At 55.0% G+C, this 22,445-nt stretch overlaps 1 protein-coding gene across 1 annotated transcript; it reads right to left on the reverse strand.

Moving 5' to 3' along the window:
* Positions 1 to 133: 133 nt before the first annotated feature.
* SOX10 (SRY-box transcription factor 10) lies at positions 134 to 16,156 on the reverse strand. The gene is made up of 4 exons (XM_020982580.2): positions 15,935 to 16,156; positions 14,676 to 15,154; positions 6,217 to 6,482; positions 134 to 2,060 (listed from the first exon to the last, which is right to left on the reverse strand). Exons 2-4 carry the CDS (start codon positions 15,086 to 15,088, stop codon positions 1,348 to 1,350), a joined length of 1,392 nt encoding a protein of 463 aa, XP_020838239.1. The 5' UTR covers positions 15,089 to 15,154; positions 15,935 to 16,156; the 3' UTR covers positions 134 to 1,347.
* Between the last annotated feature and the right edge of the window lie 6,289 nt (positions 16,157 to 22,445).

A 22,445-nucleotide genomic window follows, 5' to 3' on the forward strand; every position in this document is an offset into this window, starting at 1 on the left:
CCATGAGGAGGGGCTCCCAGAGACCTCTGAGCTTCCTTCTGACTCTGCCATCCTGTGGGTCTGAGATCTAAGGGCTGCCTGGTCTCCCACCCTATTCCCAACAGACAGACTAAGGCCAGGCCCAGGAGACCAGTAACTGAAACCTTTAATTTTATTATTCTGGATTGCTTAATGCAGAGTTAATAGGGGCTGGGCAGGGGAATAGACAAGGGGCTACTGAGATAAATAGGGGGAGAGGGGCAACAATGTGTTATATGTGGGCTGGGGGGCTGGGGACCTGGGCATGGGGGGACAGACACAGCTACATATTTTCTTCAAACATCATGGGTTGGGGTTGGGACTGGGGGCCGGGTGGATAGGGCCAACGCACGGGTTGAGGAGAATGTACATACTGATATTTTGGTGTCTTCAGGAAGGTCCTGGCTGCCAGACCACAGGGGCCTTGGCTCTCCCCTGGGACTGGGAGCCAAAGTCTGGGGCTTCGTTGGCCTGACCTCTCCAACCTGGGGGTCCAGGGGCCTGGGATGTGGGCAGGGAAGTGGGAAGTACTGTAGGGAAGGAGTGGGGATGTGGGATGGGCAGGCATGGTGGGAGGGGCAGGGGTGACCAGTTAGCACCCCCCCCCATTTAGTTGTTTCTGAATCCTCTGCCCACCTCCCTGGCGACTCCTTTCCCCATCACTGCCTGGGGTGAAGCCCCCAGCTCATTTAGCAAAGAAAGTTGAAGGAAGGAGGTTGAGAGTCTCTTCTTGCTTACGCAGGCAGAGGGGGCTGGTGCGAATCCATCCCCAGGGCCCTCTCTGCTGCCTCCTCCATATACAATCAGTTTGGGGGGCAGGGGAAGCCCCATGACCCTTCCTTCTGTCCCCTTGCACACCTGGCTGGTGTGGCTGACCCACATGGCCCTCAGAGGGTCTCTACCACCCCCACAGCCACCTCAGTCAGTGTGGTCAGGTCGTCAGGTCCTTGGCCAGCCTGAGTATTGGGCTGGTACGTCAGGGCTGTGGGGTCCAGGACAGGTCCGTCCTCCCCAGCGGAGACGAGCAAAGTCTATGGGCCCGAAGGAAGGAAGAAGGGCTGTCCTAAGAGGAACTGGGCTACAGTACCCACCCTCGAGCCATAACAGGCCAAGATGAGAGTATCCCACTGAGGTCCTGGGAGGACGAGGCGTCGTCGAGACCAGGGGAGGCGAGGGGGGACAGTGATGGAGTTAAGAGGGATGGAGAGAGCCTCCCTTAGAAGGAAGGAGACGGGGCAACCTGTTCTGTGGCTGATGGCCGAGAGGGTCGAGGGCTGAGGAGGAGGGGGTGGCCTCCTGAAGGGCCTCAAGTGGGGTCCCAGAACCCTTTTAGGGTCTGGAGAGCGTCGTATACACAGGCTGCTCCCAGTGTGTGGGGCTGTGGGACTGGGGCCCTGAGGGACTGGGGTCAGAGATGGCCGTGTAGAGTGGCCGCTGAGAGGGCCCCATGTAGGAGAAGGCTGAGTAGAGGCTGGAGGCCTGGCCCGAGTGGCCGTAGTAGGGTCCCGAGGGCTGGTGGTCAGAGTAGTCGAACTGGGGGCGCGAGATGGAAGGAAAAGCAGAGCCATAGTGGGGCAGGCTGAGGGAGGTGTAAGCGATCTGGGAGGTGGACGGCTGGTCGGCATAGTGCGGTGGTCCTGGGGGGCCTGAGGCCTCCGTCTTCACCTGGGCCTTGGTGTCCACCCCAGGCGGCGAGGAGGCAGGCAGGGTCACCCCAGGCGGCTTGGAGATCCAGGCCGAGTGTCCGCTGGCCACTGCCAGGGCGCTGCCCAGCCCATAACCGGCCGCGGCGTAGCCCCCCACATGACCGGGATGGCCAGCGTGTCCATTGGGGGGCAGATATTGGTCAAACTCAGCCACATCGAAGGTCTCCATGTTGGACATCACCTCGTGGCTGATCTCCCCAATGTCCATGGTTCCAAAGTCGATGTGGGGCTTCCCACTGTCCCCCAGTGAGCGCCCGTCCCGCTTCGAGTCTGCCTTGGCCGACTGCAGCTCTGTCTTTGGGGTGGTCGGAGGGGTGGGGGGGCCATGGCTCTGGCCTAGGGTGGGGGTGGAAGGAGAAGAGAGAAAACAGGGACACTGAGTCACCGAGTTTGAGGGTTCAGGAGCCTGTTACCTCTGGGATTCCAGGCAAACTCCTCTGACATTGCAAGCCTTCAACAACCTGGCTCCAAGCTACACATCCCTCCCTCCATGCACATTACAGGACAGCCAAACTGGCCTTCTTACTAAGGCCCTCCATCTACCGCCTCCACACCTTTGCCCTGGCTGTCCCCCATGGCTGGAATGCCCTCCCTCCTCATCTTGAATTCAGAGAGTCCTTCTCTTTCTTCAAGACATAGCTCTTCTACCTCAGAAAACATGTATTTGTCTTGGCTCTGACGCTTCCGGGTCACTTTCCGTGAGCCTGTTTCCTTGTCAGCCAAATGGCTGCAGTGATCCTTGAACAGCTGACATCACAGGATGGTCACTGTGCCGTGGGAACGTGTTCCCTGCTCTGTCTCTCCTCCTGCTGGCCTCTGTGCATAATGACCTCCTAACAGCTCCCTGCCTCCAGCCTCTGCCCCGTCCCGGTCGTCCGTCCGTCCTTCCAAGCCTGAATGACCTTCTCAGGCACCGCTCTGATCACACGTGGCTCCCCGTGGCCCGTGGAACTGCCTCTGCATGCCAAAGCCCATCTCAGGCTGGCTCCAGCCAGTCTGTCTCTGTGCCCTCCCTTGGTGAGGCCAGAGGCATACAGTAAGCACTTAATAAATTCTGGGGGCTTGGCAGACCACTCTCCACCCTCCATTTACCCCAGTCTTCTCCCCGTTTTTGTGCCTTTGCTTACAGCATCCCCCAATCAAGCAAGCCATTAATCAGCATTTATTAAGCATCTACTGTGCTAAACCTTTGCATGCACAGAAATAAGTATGGCAATCCCTGCCCTCAAGGAGCTTACACTCTAATGGGAGAAGACAGTGGACTCTTTCCCACTCCCCGTTCCTGTCTCTCCACATTAAAGCGTCAGATCCTTGAGCGTAGGGATTTTTTGGTCTTTGTAGTTCCAGGCCCTGGATACGGTAGGTTTTTAATAAATGCTTATTGACTGACTGACTCAAGGAACGACTCAGGCTCCTGTTTCTGCTGCTATAAATGCCCTCTGCAGAACTATGGAAGCGTCTATCCGCACTAAGACTTCTGGGACGCCTGGCCAAGGACTGGACCTGCCCTGTCTTCATGTCCTGGTGCTCAGCACATTGCTGGGCAAACAGCTGGTGTTTACTAAAGGCTTGTTGCATTCCACTGAGTTAGTTGAATCCAATTTAAGTCTGATGGTTTGTTTTCTTGGTGGAATGAAGACTGCCCTTAAGAAGTCTTACTGGAATGAGTGCCAGGCTTTGCTCATCACTGTATGAACTCCTAGAGGACCATCACTCTACAGCTGGAAGGGGCCTCAGAGGCCCTCTACTTCAGCCCCTCTCATTTTACAGATAGGGAAACTGAGACCCAGTGACTCACCCATAGCTGGTGAATGGCAGAGCCATGATTTGTCCACCGCCTCAGAAATTCTAATCTCACTTATGCTACTTAATGCCTGCCAGACCCTGGGCCGCTTTGCCTCTGGGCCTCAGTTTCCATACCTGTTTACACACAAAAGCAGTGATTCCTTGGACCATATTCCAGGGATCATTCTTATCTAATTTCTGTTTCCTCTGAGGGCCCTGCACATAGTAGGTGCTCAATAAATGTTTCTCAATTGGCCCATAAAACGAGGGAGTTGAGCTAAATAACCTCAGAGATTCCTTCTTGATCACCAGTGACGAGGTACTCACTACCAGGAGTGTGCTGGGGTTTGAGCGGCAAGCTGATTGTTAAATCTTCAGAGTACGCGTTTACACATCAGAAATCCACAAGTGCTGCAAATTAGGGCTCAATTTATTGTTTTGTGGATTGTCTAAACTTAAGAAAGTGAGGGAGAAAATATTAATTTTGCAAACTGAATTTAAATGTGTGCCCCATGAGTTTATTTTCCCCAGAGAGCCAGGTGTTAAATATTTACCAGCACCTCACATTCCATTGCTGAACAGGAAGAAGTACACTTGAAGCCCCCATAACTTTCCTGGCTAGAAATTCAAGCAGTCGATAAGCCAACTGACTTGCCCAACTGGCTGGAACATCCTTGTCCAGAACGTGGTCTTCTTCCTCAAGTTTTTCTAGAGCACTTTGTTTGAATCTCTCCTGCGCTCTTCTCACACCCTACCTCGAGTTAGATTTCTCTGTTTGCGTCTCCCTCCCCAAGTAGATTAGAAGTAGATACCTGAAGGCTGGCACCGCACCTGTGGTTTTTTCCCACTTTTAAATCCCCCGTAGGGAGTAAAGAACCCTGCATACAGTCGGTGTTCAATAAATGTGCACTGAATTCTACCCATGGATTCTTTATGTCCAACATTCAAAGCCTGGCTGCAGTGGACTTGAATTCATTTTATCTCCTCTGAGATTTTCTTCTCCTCCACAGACCCTCCCTCCACTCAGGTGACTCTGCCCCTGCCAGGCTCCCTCCTGGGAGGGACCTTGCTCAAATGATTCCCTTTTCTGCCCTCCTTCCTCTCTTCCTCTTTGCTCCAAGAGCTACATTCTTCCCGTCCTTCAAGCCCCTGCTCATAACTGCCTCCTCCAAGAAGTCTGCTGAGCTTACAAGGAAGGCACATCTTCCTAAGGTACTCACAAGAATCTGGCTCACCGCATAATCTGGGGCTCCGTTATAGACTGTCTCCAGGTGTTTCGTGAGCTTGAAGGCCAGGGGCCAACTCTCACTCACTCTCTCTCTCTCTCTCTCTCTGTCTCTCTGTCTCTCTGTCTGTCTGTCTGTCTGTCTGTCTCTCTCTCTCTCTCTCTCTCTCTCTCTCTCTCTCTCTCTCTCTCTGTCTCTCTCTCCCTCCCCATCTCTGTCTTTGTCTGTCTCTCCAGCACAAGGTGGGAATGAGGAACTCTGGCTGAGTGGGTCTAACTTCATGTCTTCTGTCCTTGAACTGAGGTCTGCTTTTTGTCAGCACAACCTTGTTTATGGTCTTATGGATGTTTCTGGCCCAGCCACTTTGCCCACCTCTCTTAATAGCAGTGAGGGAGGTTCCCACACCAGCTTCAGAGAAGCTGGTCAGGCTTTTTAAGGAAGGATGCAGGGTGTAAGGAAAGGGGAATTCGATTTGGAGTTTGCAGTCCTGAGTTTGAATTCTGGCTCTGTTCCTTATTACTTGTGTGACCTTGCATACATTGCTTCCCCTCTTTGGGAATCAGTTTTCTCATCTGTAAAATGGGAATCAGCTTTCTCATCTGTAAAACTGGGAGTAGGTGGTCTCTTCAAGCTCTCAATTCCAGGCTGCTTGGGGAGACCATCAGGGACAGAGGGGAGCAGATGAATCCCCAGGACATTTTTAAAGCCAGGAGCATCCTGTGTCTCCTTTATTGGGATGGCTTTCCCCTCAAGATCAGCATGCCTCTACTAGCTGACTGGACCTAAGGGGCTCCCTCAGTGTGGGCACATGTCCCAGCCTGCTGGCATGTCTCCCTTTGTCTTGGATTCCTAGCACCTCCTGCTGAGGAGGAGGGCCCGCACACAGATGACATCCCCCGGGGTTGTCCAAGAGACTGAGAAACTGGGGGGTGGGCACAGCTGTGGGGCAGCACCTTTCTGACACTGGTCTGCCTCCTCAGACCTAGGCTCCCTAGGGGCACGGACTGTGTCCCCCTCTTCATACCAAGAACTCCCTAAGGGGGGTGTTTCCCCATCAAATCTGGGGTTCATCGAGATCAGAAACGATGTTCTCTTGTCAGCTGCCCTGCCCCATCTTGCGGTCCCTGCCTTGGCTTTCCTGGCCACCCCTCATGGATCGCATCTTCCCCCCAGCTGAGTGTCGGCCACCCCCGATCCCTCCTTCCCCAGAAGAATGACAGCGCCGCTGAGCTCCCCAAGGAGCCCGGTCTACCTGAGCAGGCTGGCACCCCTCGGGAAGCCAGGCCAGGTGAGCGCAGGACCTGGCTCCTTCCTCCTGTCCCCTATCCCACCCCACCCAGAGAAAGGCCAATCGGACCACGCCCTTCAGACTCCTGGGCCCCGCCTCCCTGCCTTGGGGGGTCATTCTCATTGTCACAACCCCGCAGTGCCACGGCGCCCCCCGCCCCAGCTCATCACCTGCCCTGCTGTCCAGCCCTCACCTGAGGAGTGCTCTGGGTTCCCGTCGGACATGGGGGAGCCCTCGCCGGGGTGCCGGTGGTCCAGGTGGGAGTTCTTGTAGTGCGCCTGGATGGCGGCCGCCCCTCCAGGCTCTCCCTCGCCAGGGGCCTCCCCTTCCCCCGAGGTCGCCTTCCCGTTCTTCCTGCGCCGGGGCTGGTATTTGTAGTCCGGATGGTCCTTTTTGTGCTGCATCCGCAGGCGCTCAGCTTCCTCGATGAAGGGCCTTTTGTCACTCTCATTCAGCAGCCTGGGTGCCCCGAGGAAGAGGAGAGGAGTGGGCGGGGAGCAGGAGGAAGAGGGGAGGAAAGTGGGTGGAAGGGGCAGGAGGAAGAGGGGAGGAGGGGGTTGGGGAGCAGGAGGAAGAGGGGAGGAGGGGGTGGGGCAGCAGGAGGAAGAAGAGGAAGAGGAGAGGAGGGTTGGATGGGGGAGCAGGAGGAAGAGGGGAGGAGGGGGTGGGGCAGCAGGAGGAAGAGGGGAGGAAGGTGGGATGGGAGAACAGAGTGTGAGTTGTTGAATCTTGCAAGCTGTGCCTCAAAGGGTTGTTGTGGGGGTCAAAAGAAATCCTGTGGGTGCCCTACAGTAGCAGGAGCCATTGAGGATCAGAGGACCTGTGTTCAAATGTTGCCTATATCACCTGCTACCCATATGATCTTGGGCAAGTCTCTTAACCTCTTTTGCTCAGTTTCCTCGCCTACAAAATGAGAAGGCTGAACTAGACAGCCCCTAAATCTAAAATCCTATGTCAATGTCTTTGCAAACTTTGGACTGCTATAGGAATGCCTGCTATCATTATTATTATTATTATTATTATTGTTACTATCATTGCCACTAAGGACCTTGGAATCTGAGGGTGTCAGGCTCTCAAAGGTCCCACCCCCATGAGGGAATCTCTTCTATAAGGCCCCTGCTCCGTGGGCCTCCAGTGAGCATTTGACAGTGTCCAGTGATGGGAAACTCACTACCGACCGCAGCGGTAGCCCGCTCACTCCTGGACAGCTTCATTGTTAGGAACCCTATTCATTGAAGGGAATCTGTCTTTCTGCATCTTTCCTCCTTCACGGCTCCTAGCTCTGCCCTGAAAAAACCAAGCAGAGCCAGGCTAACTTCTCTTCCATGTGAGGGCCCTTCAGATCCTTGAAGTTATGTTCCCCACGTCTTTCCTTGTCTTCTCTCTCCCCCATGCCCACCCCAAGCTGGAATTTTAGGAGGGATGGGAACCGAGGGGATGTGGGATGGAGTGGCCAGAAACCTCAGAGCAGCTTTGAGCCACCCAGGGATTGAGAGGATCTGGGCACTTGGTCATCTTCCCAGCTTCCAGAACTTGGGCTCAGTCAGCACCGAGGGACCCATCCTGCATCAATTCCTCTCGTTGAAAATGCAGACAGAAGAGCATGAGCCTGGGGCCAGAGCGTGAATTCTCTGGGGTCACTGTCTCATCCTCTGTGAAAGGACTGGGTACCTTCCAGGTCTCAGATCTTGGGATTCTCAGGGGGCCTCTCCTCTGCCTTCCCATCTCCCTGCAGCTCTCAAAACTTGGTTCCCCTTCCCACAAACTCCCATCCTGAACCCAGGAAGCAGAAGTCTCTCTGTCTGTCTGTCTGTCTGTCAGTTACTTCCTGACCCCAGAGTTTGGGCCAGATTGATTCTATCTCTCCTGCCTTTCTCACCCCTCACCACGCTGCCTCCCCACAGACTGCTTCTGAGGATAGGCCAGGGCTTCCCAGAACTCCTCTGGCTCACAGAGACCCCCAGGGGTCATTTAGCCTATCTCTCAGCTGCCAGGAAGGAAATACCCATGAGGGTGGGGCCGCTCATCCCGGATTTGGTGAGGGGCAGGGATGGAGCTGGTTTTGTGTCCCGGATCCCATAGGCTCCATCCCAAGTGAGACCATTTTAGTCAGGGTGTGTTTGCCTCTGTAAGCGGGAGCCGATGTTTGCAACCACCCAGTGGGGAAAACCCACTGGATTTGGAGTCAGAGGACCTGGGTTGAAATCTTGGCTCTGCTACTTCACGAGCCTGGGCAAGTCATTTCCCTCCTCGGGCCTCAGTTTTCCTATCTGTGAAGTGAGGGCATGACTAGATGATACCCAAAGGTTCTTTCCAGCTCCAGCAGAAAGGGGTGGGGGGAGGGGGATGATCGAGGGAGAGAAATCCTTTCTTCATGTTATGGGTGGGGACTGGGTTCAGAGGAGCTGAAAAGTGGGGAATAAGGAACTTGGGTATCCTGGGCCTCCTCCCACCCTGCCCCATGCTGGCGTTCTGAGCATTGTGGCACACTGCTCACATGGAGACTGGGGGATGGAGTAGGGCGGAGACAGAGAGAGCCAAGGGAAACTCACTGGAGGAGCCTTTCCCTTCCTGTCCTTCCCAAAGCCTTCAGAGAAGTGGAAGTGACCCTTCCCTAGCTCCGGGGACAGAGGCACCCTGAGTGCAAGGATACAAGCCAGCAGAGAAAATGCCACACGTGTTCATTGCTGTGCTAATCTCTCCTGGAAAGGACCCACTGGGCAGCTGTATCCCCACTCCCTTTTCTTTTTAGGAGGTGCCCCTTCCCCCACTAGCTTTGTGTCTCCCCCCACTCCCCTCTCCCACTAGCTTTGTGCTCCCCCTCCCCTCCCCCACTTGCCTTGTGCCTCCTCCCCTCCTCCCCCTCCCCCCTGCCTGGGTGTGAGGGAGTGGTCATGCCAGGCATCCCTGCCTGGCTAGCATTCCTAGGGCCAGCATTCCTAGGAGACTTTCATTCCTGAGTCTTAAACCTCTGAGCTGCCAGGCCTAGAGACCAGCTGCTCCTCCCCACTGCCAGCTTCCTCCCTTCCCACCCCCACCCTCTGGGCTGGAGGCCTTGGGCTGGAGTCCTATCCATGTCATTTACTAGCTGTTTGACCTTGGACAAATCCCTTCTCTCCAGGCCTCAGTTTCCCTCTCTATAAAATGAGGGCAGTGGGCTAAACTATCTCCAGGGTCCATCCCAGTGGTTAATCCTGTACTATTCCCCCTCCCCGCTCCCCATCCCTGATATCTGCTGGCCAGCAAAGCCCAGGACTTGGCCATTGTTTTCTGGGCTGAGACCCAAGAGCTAAGTGCCATCAGGATATATAGAATGTTTGCAGAGCCCACAGAAAAAAGTAATGAACAGAGCCTAGGCACCCTGGGATAAGGGACAGCTCACTGGCCTGGGAGTCAGGAAGACCTGAGTTCGAATCCTTCCTCAGACATTCCCTAGCTGTGTTGCTTAACATTTTGAGCCTCAGTTTCCCCATCTGTAAAATGTGCAACAGAATTGTTGAGAGGAAAAATGACATAGTAAGTGTTCTGGAAATATCAGTTATTATTAATTTTACCCCAGGGTGGCCTTTAACCTCCAGTGTCTCATTCTGACCCCATATCATAATTGGGGAATATATAATGATGGTGGTTGATGGTAATGATAATAATAATAGCAGCTGGCATTTATATAACACTTTAAAGTTTACACATGTGACTCATTTGATCCTCACAACAACCCTGGGAGGTAGGGGCTGTTATCAGCGACATTTTACAGATGAGGAACCTGAGGCACTTGCCCAGAGTCACAGCTAGTCAGTATCTGAGGCAGGATCTAATTCAGTTTTTCCTGACTCCAGGTCCAGTGCTTCAGCCCCCACACCACCTGGCTGTAGAATTGGGGGTGTTGGGTCCCACATTAAGCATGAAGAGGAGAGCCCTCTCTCACTAGACCTAAAGCTTGAGACTCCTTGGGCAGGGTTGGGTGGGAATAGATGGGGAAATGAGGCACCCAGACCTGTCCTTAGTCCTGGGATCTGAGTTCCAGGCCACTTGAATGGAATGGGGGGGGGGTTGAGATGGGGAGTGAAGAATGTTAGCTGGAAGGGATGGCTGGAGCACTGCACCCCCTGCCCCTTTCTGCCAGCCCTAACTCTGACCGCAATTCAACACTAGCCTTAAGGAAGACCCCAAACCTCACCCTCACCCTGCCTGAAACCAATCCCCAGCCTAAAGCTGACTATGTCTGCCTGGTGATTTCAGCCCCGGGGCCCCAGGCTAACATCCTAGTGGTTTCAGAAGGACCATGGAGTCAGGGGTGGAAGGCACCTTCTAGGACATTTAGTCTAACTGTCCTCATCTTACAGGTGAGGACACTGAGGCCCACATTCACACATAGAGCAAGTGGCAGAGCTGGGGTTTGAATTGAGGAACTCTTGCCAGGTCCAGGCTTCCTTCAGCTGAACCACTCTGCCCTGGATCCCCTCGAACCCTGCCTTTGGGGAAGAGCAGAACAGTGGAGAGAAGGTGCCTGTTTGGAGTCAGGGGACCTGGGTTCGAATCTCTGCCCCATCACTCATTCATTCCCTGTGTGACCCTGGGCAAATCACTTAAGGGGCTGGCACCCATTAGGCATGGGGACCTAGAGCTGAGGAAGGAGGGGTCAAAAACCAAAGCTACACCCGAGATGTCCTGGTGGGGTGAGGGTGGGGAAGGGGAGGGAGCATGGAAATTTCCCCAGCCCCACCCCCTAACGCCGGCTCGCAGAGGCAACCACCCTAGAGCGCTCCCCCAATCCGGATGCGCCCATCTCATACTCCGGGACAAAGGGACCGGCGGCATCCTAAATAAGGGGGTTGGGGTCATCGGGGAGGTCGGAGACTCTCTCCTCCCATCCCCCCTCACTTCTAGAAAGTTCCAGGAGGTCTGGGTTGGGGGAGCAGAGTGCTTGCGGGGCACCGGCAACCTCAGCCGCTGCTCTCACTCACTAGGAGCCTGGGCACCTTCCGCCAGACCCTGGACTGCTCGCCCCTTCTGCGCATCGCCCAGCGGCGGGAAAAGGGAGGTGTTCCTAGGGTCTCAGCACTGCCCATCTGGAAGCCCTGGTCCCCGGAGCTCCTGAGCGAGATTCCCGGGGGCTCCCAGGAGCTCGCGGGGAGCTGGCCAGCTCAGCTCTCCAACCTCCCCCGAGGTGTGGTGGGCTGGCTGTCGGACTCCTCGCACCCAGGGCCCGCGACTCCCAGCCTGCCACCCTCAGGCACCGACTTCCCCGAGTATCTGCCCAGCAGAGCCTGCCTGGCAGCCCCTTCAGGTCCTGCCCGGGGTGCAGCCACACCTAGTCTCTCCTTCCTCATTCCCTATCCTGGCTTACCCCAACCCATCCCTCGAGTCTGGTTAGCACACGCGGGGCAGCAGACTGGGGAGGTGGGAACGCGTCTTGTGTCCAAACTGGGGCCTGGGTCTCCCCCATTCGGTCAAGTCCTGGGTGGGGGAATGTAGCGTGGGAAGGGCAGGGAGGGTCGAGACTTGGAAGTCGGCACTGGGTGGGCGGATCCTCAGCCTGGAGGGCTTTGGAGGGCTGACTTCACATGCCTCCTTTCCTGCAGTGCTCAGCTCCAGGAACGCTCTCTGCACGAAGCCTCCCTGACCCCCAGCCGCCAGCGCCCCACTTCCCCCTACCCCTAGTATCTATCAGATACGCTTCCATATGCACAGAGTGGCTTCCCTAGTTATACTTAGGCTTCTTGAGGGAGGGGAGTGGTATATCTGTCTTTGTATCCCTTGTGCACACAGTAAGTGCTTAATAAATGTTTGTTAATTGATACAATAAGCTATACGTGCCAGTGGTTTAGAAAGTATTTTCCTTCTAACCATCTGGTGAAGTGGGTAGTGGGTGGTCCAAGTAGGATGTAGGATCATAGATGGGACCTCCACGGCCATCCAGTCCTCATTTTACAGAGGAGGAAACTAAATGACCTGCCCAAAATCGAACAGGTAGCAAGAAACTGAGGTAGGATTTGAACCCAAGCCCTGTGACCCCAGAGTCGGTGCTGTGTATCACACTGCCTTGCTAAGTGTTTTCCCCATGTTACAGATGAAGAAACTGAGTCTCAAAGAGGTTAGTTCAGTGACTTGCTCAGGGTCTCACAGCCAGTGGTGTTCTATATTGTTCTGCTTTCTGTCTCCTACTCTGTGCTACCCACCCCCCATCCCAGCTCCCCACCCACCTCCCAAGGCTGGCCTGCCCTTTCTCTTTCTCTCACATCCTTTCTTTGCTGGCTCTTGGGGGCCCAGGTCTGCCCAGACGTACATGAGACTTATTTAGGGAGCAAGACCAAGGACCCCTCCCCCACCCCTACTCCCCAGCCGGGCTCTGCTGTTCATGCCCAGGTTGTCCCAGGGGGCCTGGCCCGGCAGCTCCGAGGGATCTCTGGGTTCCTCCAAGCCTTGGACCTGCAATGGAGGGAAGCTCCCAGATCGGGGCGACTGGGGACAGGACTCTCAGAAAACCTCTGCTCGGACCAGGGCCCAGAGGGAGCTCTCCCAGCTCCTGACATTTTGGGCTGATGCTCCTGGGGCCCAGGCATTCTGCCCTCTCACACACCAGCGCTTGCAAAGACTCTAGAATACAGAATGTCTGAGTCGGGAGGAGCCTTAGAACGGGGAACTTCAGAGCCAGATCAACTCCTTGGTTTTACAAATGGGAAAACTATGGCCCAGAAGGAAGGTGAATAGCTTATGTCCTCACTATGATGGGCCTGGGAATTAAGACCCCAATTTTCAACTCCTGTCTTCTTGCTCAACCTACTACCACACTCTGAAAGCATAGGCACATGGTTTCAGGGCTGGAATGAAGGGAACGGAGGTGAGGAATTGTGGGACAGGGCAGAGCGCCAGCAGGGACCCGCCCAGGTCCCCTGATCTGAAGACTTGCCCTTTTTCAGATACAGATTGGGGGATGGGGCAGCAGGGGGAAGGAGGTGATACAGTCTCGTTTCTGGGCTGGAGTCCCCTGTTTGGGGGAGGGTGTCTACTGGGGTGGTGGGATGAGGAGACATATGACCATCCTGGGCACTGCTGTCCCTCACCCCACCTTTGGGTGGAGGTAGAACCTGCCAGGGAGAGAAGGAGGGAATTGGTAATCCCTGGGTAGGGTCCCAAGAGGGAAGATGGCACCAGGAAGGAAGATGACCTGAGACTGTCCTGGGGGCAGGCTGGGTGGCAGGAGGGCACCAGGGCAGGGGAAGAGTGTCAGAGTATATAAGACTGGGTTAGGAGACAGTCTCCATTGCTGCCATAGGGATGAGTGCCTGGCTCTTCCTTTTGGGGTTATTCTTGAGCTTGAGAAAGAGAAGCCTAGGAATACAAGAGTAGAAACAAGAATGGGACATAATGGGAGATTGGGAAGACAGGGCTGGGGCAGCCTGTGCCAACTGGTGTCATGAGGGAATTGGGGCTGACCTTTCTGAGGCCAAGCATGGCGGGTATGCCCGGAGATGGGGGCAGCAAAATGAAAGGAGTACCAACGTGCTGGGACAGGTCTGACATCCTATTCGTCCTTACAGATTTCTTTCTACTTTCCCTCTTTTCTCATCTTTTAAAATTCTTGGTTGCCTGGGATTGTCCCTAACTCCGAGGGCTAAAACGAGAGAAAAGTTCACCATCCTTGCATCCTTCCTTCCCCCCTTCTCCAGTATCTGCACACACACACACACACACACACACACACACACACACACACACACACACCCCACCCCATCCCCATCCTTATTCGGTCATCAAATCACAGTCTGTCAAAACCGGAAGGGTTCTTAGAATTCTGTAGCCCAGACTCCCCCCCCCAAAAAAAATTTACAGATGAGGAAACTGAGACCCCAAAAGGTTGAGGATTAACTGCTTGTCCAATGTCCCACAGCTTGTAAATGGTGGAGCTGGGATACGGGCCCAATTCTCCCGAGAGGTTCTGTCCAGTTTATGACACTTCTTGTCCAACTCTGCCCTGGCCCCCAGCCCTTTTCTGTTCTCGAGGTTGGAAAGTATGGAGAACTCAGCTATTAGACAAGGCTGTTTCATGTGTATGGTATGAGGACTCAGTTTCCTCATCTGTAAAAGGAGATGGTTGGACTAGATGGTTGCTTTCTAAGGGCCCTTCCAAGCTTGCGGTTCTGGGATCCTGTAATCTTGTGAATCCACCCATGGTCTCCAACCCAACCCAACCCAAGCTCCTTGTCCCCTCCCTCCCTCCCCCAACAGAATACCAACCACCAGAGGGTGCTGGTGACTCTGCTGACTCTAGCCCTGGGGGGAGAAGCTACCAAAGAGTCTTGGGTTCAAATGTTCTGGGGGAAGGGGAACTTGGTGTGTACGTGTGAGAAGGAGGCAAAGAAGGCCCCTTATCTTCTAGCCACCCCAGGAGGGGAGATAGCTACGTGCCCGAACAGGAAGCGCATTGGTTCAAATTTGGGCTCTGCCACCACCTAGTACCAGGGTGACCTTGGACGAGTCCTTTCCCTTCTTGGGGCCTCAGTTTCCCTTGCTCTCGACAACATGGTTTCCAAAGTTCCGTCCCAGCTCTACAGCCAAGAATGGGAAGGGGGCCCCCCTCCCCGGCTGGCCTCCCCTGTAGAGGGCTCGCCCCTGCTTCCTCCGGCTCTGACCCCGGCCCTGGACCCTTACCTCCACAGCTTCCCCAGGGTCTTGCTGAGCTCCGCGTTGTGGAGGTGCGGGTACTGGTCGGCCAGCTTCCTCCGGGCGGCCTGCGCCCACACCATGAAGGCGTTCATGGGGCGCTTCACGTGAGGCTTGCTTTTGCTGCTGCCGTTGACTCGGACGGGCATGGGCACCAGGGTCCAGTCGTAACCACTGAGCACCTGGCTCACAGCCTCCCGGATGCACACGGGAAACTTGTCGTCGTCCGCCTCGGGGTCCTGCTGCTCCTTCTTCACCTTGCCCAGCTCCCCGGGCCCAGGGCTGGCGTGGAGGGCTGAGCCGTCCGGCCCCATGGAGGGGCCTCCGGGGGACAGGCACCTGGGGTCTTCGGAGCCCACTGGGCTCAGCTCGACCTCCGAAAGGTCCTGCTCCTCACTCATCCTGCCTTCTTCTTGCTCGTCCTCTTCCTCTGGGCCCCTCTGCCAGGGAAGCCTTTTGCCTCTGGACTAGAAAGGGAAGAGAGAGATGGAATAGAAGTGCCTCCTGATCTCCTGCTCCTGGGGAGCACCCACAGGTCCTCCCTTCCCCCAGCCCTGGCTCCCAGCCCAGCTGGGTGGCAGAGGGGAGAGAGAGACAGGGCCAGAGCCTCAGGCCAGCCCCCCAGGTCCCCACCTTGGCAGAGAGTGAACTCCAGCCGCAGTGGCCCAGGGGATCTGACTACAACCCTGCAAGTCCCTCCCAGACAGGGAAAGAGACCTCCTCCCCCTCCCCTCCCCCCAACCCAGTCCCAACCGTTTCTTGGTGTGGGTGGATTTGAGGATTTTTTTTTGTTTGTTTCTGCTTTCAGGTGGTGGTTTGTGGAGAGAAAGAGAGAAAAACGGACTCCCTAAAGAATAGAATCTCTCTTTGGGAATTTCCCATTTTCGCACCTTCTTCCCCCTTGCCTCTCAGTGGTGCCTCATCTGGGCAGAGGGGACGGGAATGAGGGGAAGCAGGACAGGGACCGAGGCTCCCATCAGCCTCCCCTTATCCCTTTCCAAGATTCCGAGACAAGAGCAGGGGCACCAGGCAGGTGGCAGACAGGGAAAGGGCCAGACAACTCCCCGCTTCCTCCTGTACCCTCCTCTCACTCTGGTGCCCATCTGGGCGAAGGAGATTAGGCAACAGAAGGGATGAGAGACCCCTCCTCAGCCTCCACCAGATTCCCCTTGCCGTCCACTAGCAGAAGAAGGATTGGGGTGGGAGGGGGGTCCAGAGAGAGGCACAGGGGCAGGGAGGGAGCTCACCTCGGTCGGCCTCCGGTCCCGTCTGGAGCAGTGAGTCCCAAAGTGGGGCGATGAAGAGGGGTATCCCAGGGCTCGGGGTCCAGCTCCAGGCTGGGGAGGATGGGGTCCCTCTGGGTTCTGAGGGAGGGAGCTGGGGGGCCCAGAGGGCCTCAGACTGCTGCCATGCAGCAGAGAAACCAGCTCACTCTGCTCACCACCACTCCGGCTGGACGCCACTGACTGACTGTGGCTGCTGAGGGCTGGGGAGGGAGGGAGGGGGGGAGGGAGGGAAGGAAGGGCGGAAGGTGGAGTCATTTGCTCTTTTGCTCTGCCCGACCCGTGGGGTTCCTACAGGTCCCCCCAGGCCCCCCCACCCCTTCAGCCCACCCTGCCTTCTCTGGGCCACTTCTCCTTTCTCATTTTGGGGAGACAGCAGTTGGGGTGCCAGAGCTGCACATAGATTGTGGCCTGGGGACGAAAGACATTCCACTGGGAAGTGGGGCCCTGTGCCTTAGGGGATTTCAAAGGGCCTTGCTGGGGTCCAGTTACCCTGTTCCCCTTTCCCCCCAGTGAAGGCCTCTTGGGGTGCGGTAGCCATTGTGAATGAAGCAGCAGGGGTGGGGGGAGGCAGTTTCTTTCTGGGTTAAGATTGGGGGCCTCAAGTAGCAATTGGGCTAAGGGATCACAGACCTAAAGTGTCATAAATCTAAAGACTTAGAACCTAGAATGTTAGAACCTAGAATATTAGAACACAGAATGTTAGTGCTACATGAGCCCCTAGAACATGGAATGTCAGAGCTGGGAGAGGGCTTGGAGATGGACCATCTGATCCAACTCCCTCATTTAACAGAAAAGGAAACTGAGGCCCACAGAGGGAAGATTTTGGACTCCAGCTTGTTTGAAGCACCAGGATGCAGAAGCCAAGTGTGGAGAGCTTCTGACTCCCTTCCCCCTAGGTTAGAGGGCCCTCCCCAGATCCCTGGAGACATGATGGGGAGTGAGGGGGACTACAACTCCCAGGATGCCCTAGGCCAGAGGTGGAGATGGAAGTCTGACTGTGGTGGGGTGTCTAATGGTGCCCAAAGCAGCGGCCGCCCCAGGGCCTGTGGGAAAAGGGGTGACCCCCACCAAGCCTGGGGGTGCTGTGGTAGGGGAGGGAACAACCAAGGATCATTGAGGTGTAGAGTAAAGAGCACTTCTGGATCAAAGGTTCCTTTACTGTGCTCTTTGTTCTAAGGTTCTTCTCAGCCCTGACATTCCTCATCCTGAGGGCCCTCCCAGCCCTGACATTCCCTGTCCTGAGGGCCCTCCCAGCCCTGACATTCCTCGTCCTGAGGGCCCTCCCAGCCCTGACATTCCCTGTCCTAAGGGCCCTCCCAGCCCTGACATTCCTCATCCTGAGGGCCCTCCCGGCCCTGACATTCCTTGTTCTAAGGGCTCTCCCGACTCTGACAGTCCTATGCATCTGGGTCTCCTATGCTCATGCCCTGGGCAGAAGAGGTAGAGGGGAGGATATTGGGGGTGGACGTAGCCTGGGGTGGGGGAACAGTGTGAGATCTGCTTGGGAAGGTGGTCCCAGTCTGGAAACACTGAGTTGATTGTTTCCCCTCCTTCCCCACTCAGCTCCCTGCTCTGGGTTTACTAGTGGAGCTAACCTGGGGTAAGGGGGAAGGGATGAGTAGAATAGGGTCGGGGGAGAGGGGTGTGGCCAGTGCACCACCATCACATGCCTCCTCTCTGGTCCAGCTAGGGAATTAAGATGGGGGGAGGGAGGGTTGCTTATAGGAATGAATTGGGGGGAGGGGAGTAGGGGATGGAATTTTCACTCTCTAAAGTCAGGGGTCTCCCCCCCCCAACAGAATTTCTGATGCCTGGGCCTTGGAGGCAAGGATCTCTGTAGGCTCTGGAAGAAGGAGGGAAGGGAAGAGACAGCCCCCCACCCCATTCCCTGCTTCTGATGACCTCAGCCCTGACTCCCCACAGGGAAAGTGAATGGGAGAAGGAGTGTAGGTACAGGGTAAGGGAGAGATTTAAGCAGCTAGCTAAGGGAACCCCAGACCCACTAGAATTTCCCTCCGTGCAGCATAGGACATCCTAGCCAGCCCTGGCCCTGGCCCTGGTACTGAGTCACTGTGTGATCTCGGCCCTTTGACTGTGATGCCAGTTCAGGGGCCCTGATCCAGGGTCCAGATTCTCCCCAAGGTTCTAATGGCCATCCTCCCCTATTTGCTCTTCACCTGGCTCTATAGATGTCTCTTCCTGTTTCTACCTTCCCAGGACCACCCTTTATCCTGTCTCCCTCCGGTTGCTCTCCCTTATTATGTCCCCCCCGCCAAATAGAATCCTAGAGACCTGGAAAGGACTTCAGAGATCATGTAGTCCAGAATCCTTTATTTTACAGCTGGGAAACTGAGGCCCAGAGAGGCTGAGTTGCGTAGGGTCACACAGGTAGTATCAGAGGAAGATTTGAACACAAGTCTGGTGACCCCCGAGCACCCTCTTTCTGCTGAATTGACCCCCTTTTTTCTCCTATTTTGCCAATATGGTACCTGGTCTCTTGTGGGTTTCCAATGGCCCTCGGGCTTGGGGTGGGGGAAGAAGGAGGAGGGGGGAGGAGAGGAGGAGGAGGAGGAAGGAGAAGAGGGGAGGCCCCCTTAAGCGGGAGTCAGGGGCAGGAGAACAGGGATCCCAGACACCTGAGTAGCCCACCAGCAGCTGGGTGAGAGCAGATAGCTCTCTGTCCTGGGGTCCTGTCTGGGGAAGGGGGCATAGGCCAATCCATGCCCAGGAAAGGCCAGATTGGGGGGGGTGGATCACAATGAAAGAGTCACATACAGAGAAGGCCAGGGGGTGTGTGTGTGGGGGGATGGACACTGTAAAACCCCACACACAGACACACACATACACACACACAGACACACACACACACACACACAACAGATCAGACAATCAGACCAGTGTGTCAGGGCTCAGGAGCCCAATGAATTAGGAGTTTGATAAGGGTTTTCTCTTTCTCTCCCTCGCTGGACTCTGACAATCCCCCCCCAGTTTTCCTCGACACCACCCCCAGTGCAGCCGGCCCCCACCCCTCCTACCCGCCCTTCTTCCCTGTGCCTGGGCTCGGGTTTGGGGCCTTGAAACAGTGAGCCGTCTTTGTTCGAAATACAGGTGAACGGCAATCATGTGATATACACCACACACACTCACACACACACACACAGTCTCACATAAAAAGCTTTTTTGAGAGCAGCCGGCAGACCAGCCTCAGAACCGATGGGACAGGCGCCCCAGCCAGAGGCAGCCTCCTGGCCTGGCCTCCCTCCCTCCCTCCTTCCAACCCTCTGCTGCTGACAGCCTCCAGCCCCGGCCTCTGGCTCCCGGTGGGTCCCCCTGTTTTCCATTTCTTTTTCCCCTTAGCTCTTGGGGCCCTCAGTGCCAGGGCCTTGGGGCAGAGCAGGAGTAGAGAGATCCCTCTTTGGGGGAGGCTGAGGAAGGAGGGTGCTTCTGACCTCTCCCCCTTTGGGGCACACCTCCTTCCCTCTCCTGGTCTGGAGAGGGTGGATGGTAGATATGATGGCTCAGGAGGGTCCAGAGCTGGGGGGAGCCCCTACCTCTGACCATCAGATTGAGGCCATATACTGCCAAAGGTTGGTCATTCTGTTCTCAAAAGAATTATTGGTCAGTGGAGGTGGGGTGTGTGTGTGTGTGTGTGTGTGTGTGTGTGTGTGTGTGTGTGAGGAGGAGGAGGGGGCATAGGGAGTGAAAATCTCACTAGAGTGACTAGAGGTGGGGAGAAGAGGCTTCTTGCTAACTTGCCCCCAATTCCCCATTCCTAGGCTGCTTTCTCTGACTCTACATATTTTGTCTCTGGAGTTAGAGGACCTGGGTTCAAATTCTACTTATATATATGTGACTTGGGGTAAGTCACTTAACTCCCCTGGCCTTGGTTTCCCTATCTGTGAAAGGAGGGGATTGGATTAGGTGACCTCAGAGTTTTTTTTCTAGCTCTAGATCTTAGATCTATGATCCTGAAGTTCTCTGCAGCCCCTGCCTTACTCCTCACCGCCCCCCAATATCTCAGGGGCCAAGCAATCTTTTTTGGGATGAAGAAAGGATAGAAATTCTCATTTCTTTTAGAGAGCCAAGTTGAGGGATCTGAGCTTGGCCCTGTTTTTGGGGGGTCAGGGTCAAACCATGCATCTGCCCTTGTAGAGGTTAGGGGTATGGAGGGAAGTGTCCCCCAAAAGAACATCTCTCCAGGGATGGCCGAAGAACCAATCATAACCTCCCCCCACCCTGATTTCCCCCAGGCCCTCAGTGCCCTCCTCTTCTATCTGCCCACCCACAGCACATGCTCCCAGAAAAGGGCCTGACACATTCATTCAGATAGGTGTCCACGGCCAATAAGAGCCTAGCTCTCTTCCCCACCACTTTGCGTTTTAACAGAGTGCGGAATCTTAAGCCAAAGGGATTAGTTCCTAAGGATGATGGGCTTTGGGTCATCAGGAGATGACTGAAATGTCCCCTGTCATCCAATGGAGGACTTCTAAGGGATGGAGGTGAAAGGAGACCTCCAGGACCCTTGAGAAAGGGCTCCAACCCTAGCTGGCCACGGATTCTATTGAGGGGGCAAGTCACTCTCGCTTTCAGAGCCTGGAAAATGAAGGTGTGACACTAGCTGATCTCCCTGGCCCCTTGGTCACAGCTGATGTTCTATGGTACTTCCAGGCTCTGACAGTCTATGTTCTAAGTCTCTTCCTAAGTCAGTTGTTCTGCTAACCTCCCTCCCAGCTCTGCCATTCCCTGTTCTAAGCTCCCTCCCAGCTCTGCCATTCCCTGTTCTAAGCTCCCTCCCAGCTCTGCCATTCTCTGTTCTAAGCTCCCTTCCAGCTCTGCCATTCCCTGTTCTAAGCTCCCTCCCAGCTCTGCCATTCCCTGTTCTAAGCTCCCTCCCAGCTCTGCCATTCTCTGTTCTAAGCTCCCTCCCAGCTCTGCCATTCTCTGTTCTAAGCTCCCTCCCAGCTCTGCCATTCTCTGTTCTAAGGCCTTTTCCAGTTTTGACATTCCATGTTCTAAGGTCTTTTGCAGCCCCGAATTTTTTGTGTGTTTCTATTTTACTCCTTTTACTTCTCCATTTACTAGTAAGGCTGGCCCTAGGTCCCCGAGGTGGCCTACCACACTCTAGAGAGTTCATAGGTAAATCAAATGTCTGTAAATTCCCTCTCACTGTCTTCTGGACTGACGTGGCCAGTCCAGGGCTGCTTTCTGTTCTCATTCCTTTAGGGCCCTTGACTCTTAACCCTATAGTTCCCAACGTCTCTTTCCTCCTCCTCCTCCCCTCCCCTCCCCTCTATCTTTCCTAGTCTGTGAAGGAGCCTTTTGTAAATGGAGGATTAGCAAGCCATCGGTCCCCTCCCCTCTAATTTGTTTTTGCTGGGCTTGGCCTGCTTAAAGGGAACCCCACCCCGATCCCCATGGGCTCCCATGGGTGTGCCCAGAGGCTGTGACCGGCCACACCTCCCATCTCCCACCTCTGGAACACCAGCATCCCCCCAACCCAGCCAGGGCCAGTTCAGGGAAGAGACATAGAGGGAGGGGGGATGACAAGAGTCAGAAGAGTTCCCTGGGGACTGGGGGCTGAGAACAGGGAGCTTTTCCCAGAAGTTAGTATGGGGATCATGTCTGTGTGACAGGGTAGGGTGGGGGGAAGGAAGCTTGTCAGTTTGAACCTGGATGGGCTTAATGACCTTGGAGTTATTGGATTTGGGATTATTGGGAAGTGGGGAGGCAGTGTTGTGGGCTTTGGGGGTTGTATATTTGTGTGTTGTTAGCCCTAGGGATGTGCACATGGGAGTATGATGTGTGTTCTGTGGGCATGTACTGGGGCTTGTACATGAGACAACTAGGCAGCAGAATGAATAGATTCTTAGAATCAGGAAGACCTTGGTTCAAATTCTGCCCCAGAGACTAGCTTTGTGACCCTGGGCAAGTCAGTTAAGCTCTCAGCCTCAGTTTCGTCATCTGTATAGTGGGGATAATAACGGCTAATAATATATAATAACCCCCTCCTAGGGGTGTCGTGAGGATCAGATGAGATGAGGTATATAAAATGCTTGGTAAACCTTAAAGCCTTCTATAAATGCTAGCTATTATTATTATTATTACTTGCAGGCTTGAGCACTCTGGGTTTGTAAGGAGTGTCTGAGGGCAGACTCGGGACTTTAGTATTGGAGGGAGTGCCCTGGTCGGGAAGGGATTCTCTCCTGCTCTGACCCCAGGCATGCATCTGGTGGTGGCAGAAACGAAAGAGGAGCCTTGAATGACACATTTTTTAAGGAGGAAGCTGCAATGAGGGGTCTCTGCCGCTGCATCTGGGCACTGTTGTGCCTTCTGCAAAGTGGAGAAGGGGCTTTTCAATTCAAGTGAACTTAATGCAGTTCTATTCAGTCTCTACTTTGGGGGCATCCCATCCTGGGCCCTGTGAGGGAGGGAGGAGAAGCTATGGGTGCTGAGAGTACTCACAGCCTTATTG

This window comes from Phascolarctos cinereus, unplaced genomic scaffold (assembly GCF_003287225.1).
Source record: "Phascolarctos cinereus isolate Bilbo 61053 unplaced genomic scaffold, phaCin_HiC Scaffold_1;HRSCAF=81, whole genome shotgun sequence".
NCBI classification, from domain to species: domain Eukaryota; kingdom Metazoa; phylum Chordata; class Mammalia; order Diprotodontia; family Phascolarctidae; genus Phascolarctos; species Phascolarctos cinereus.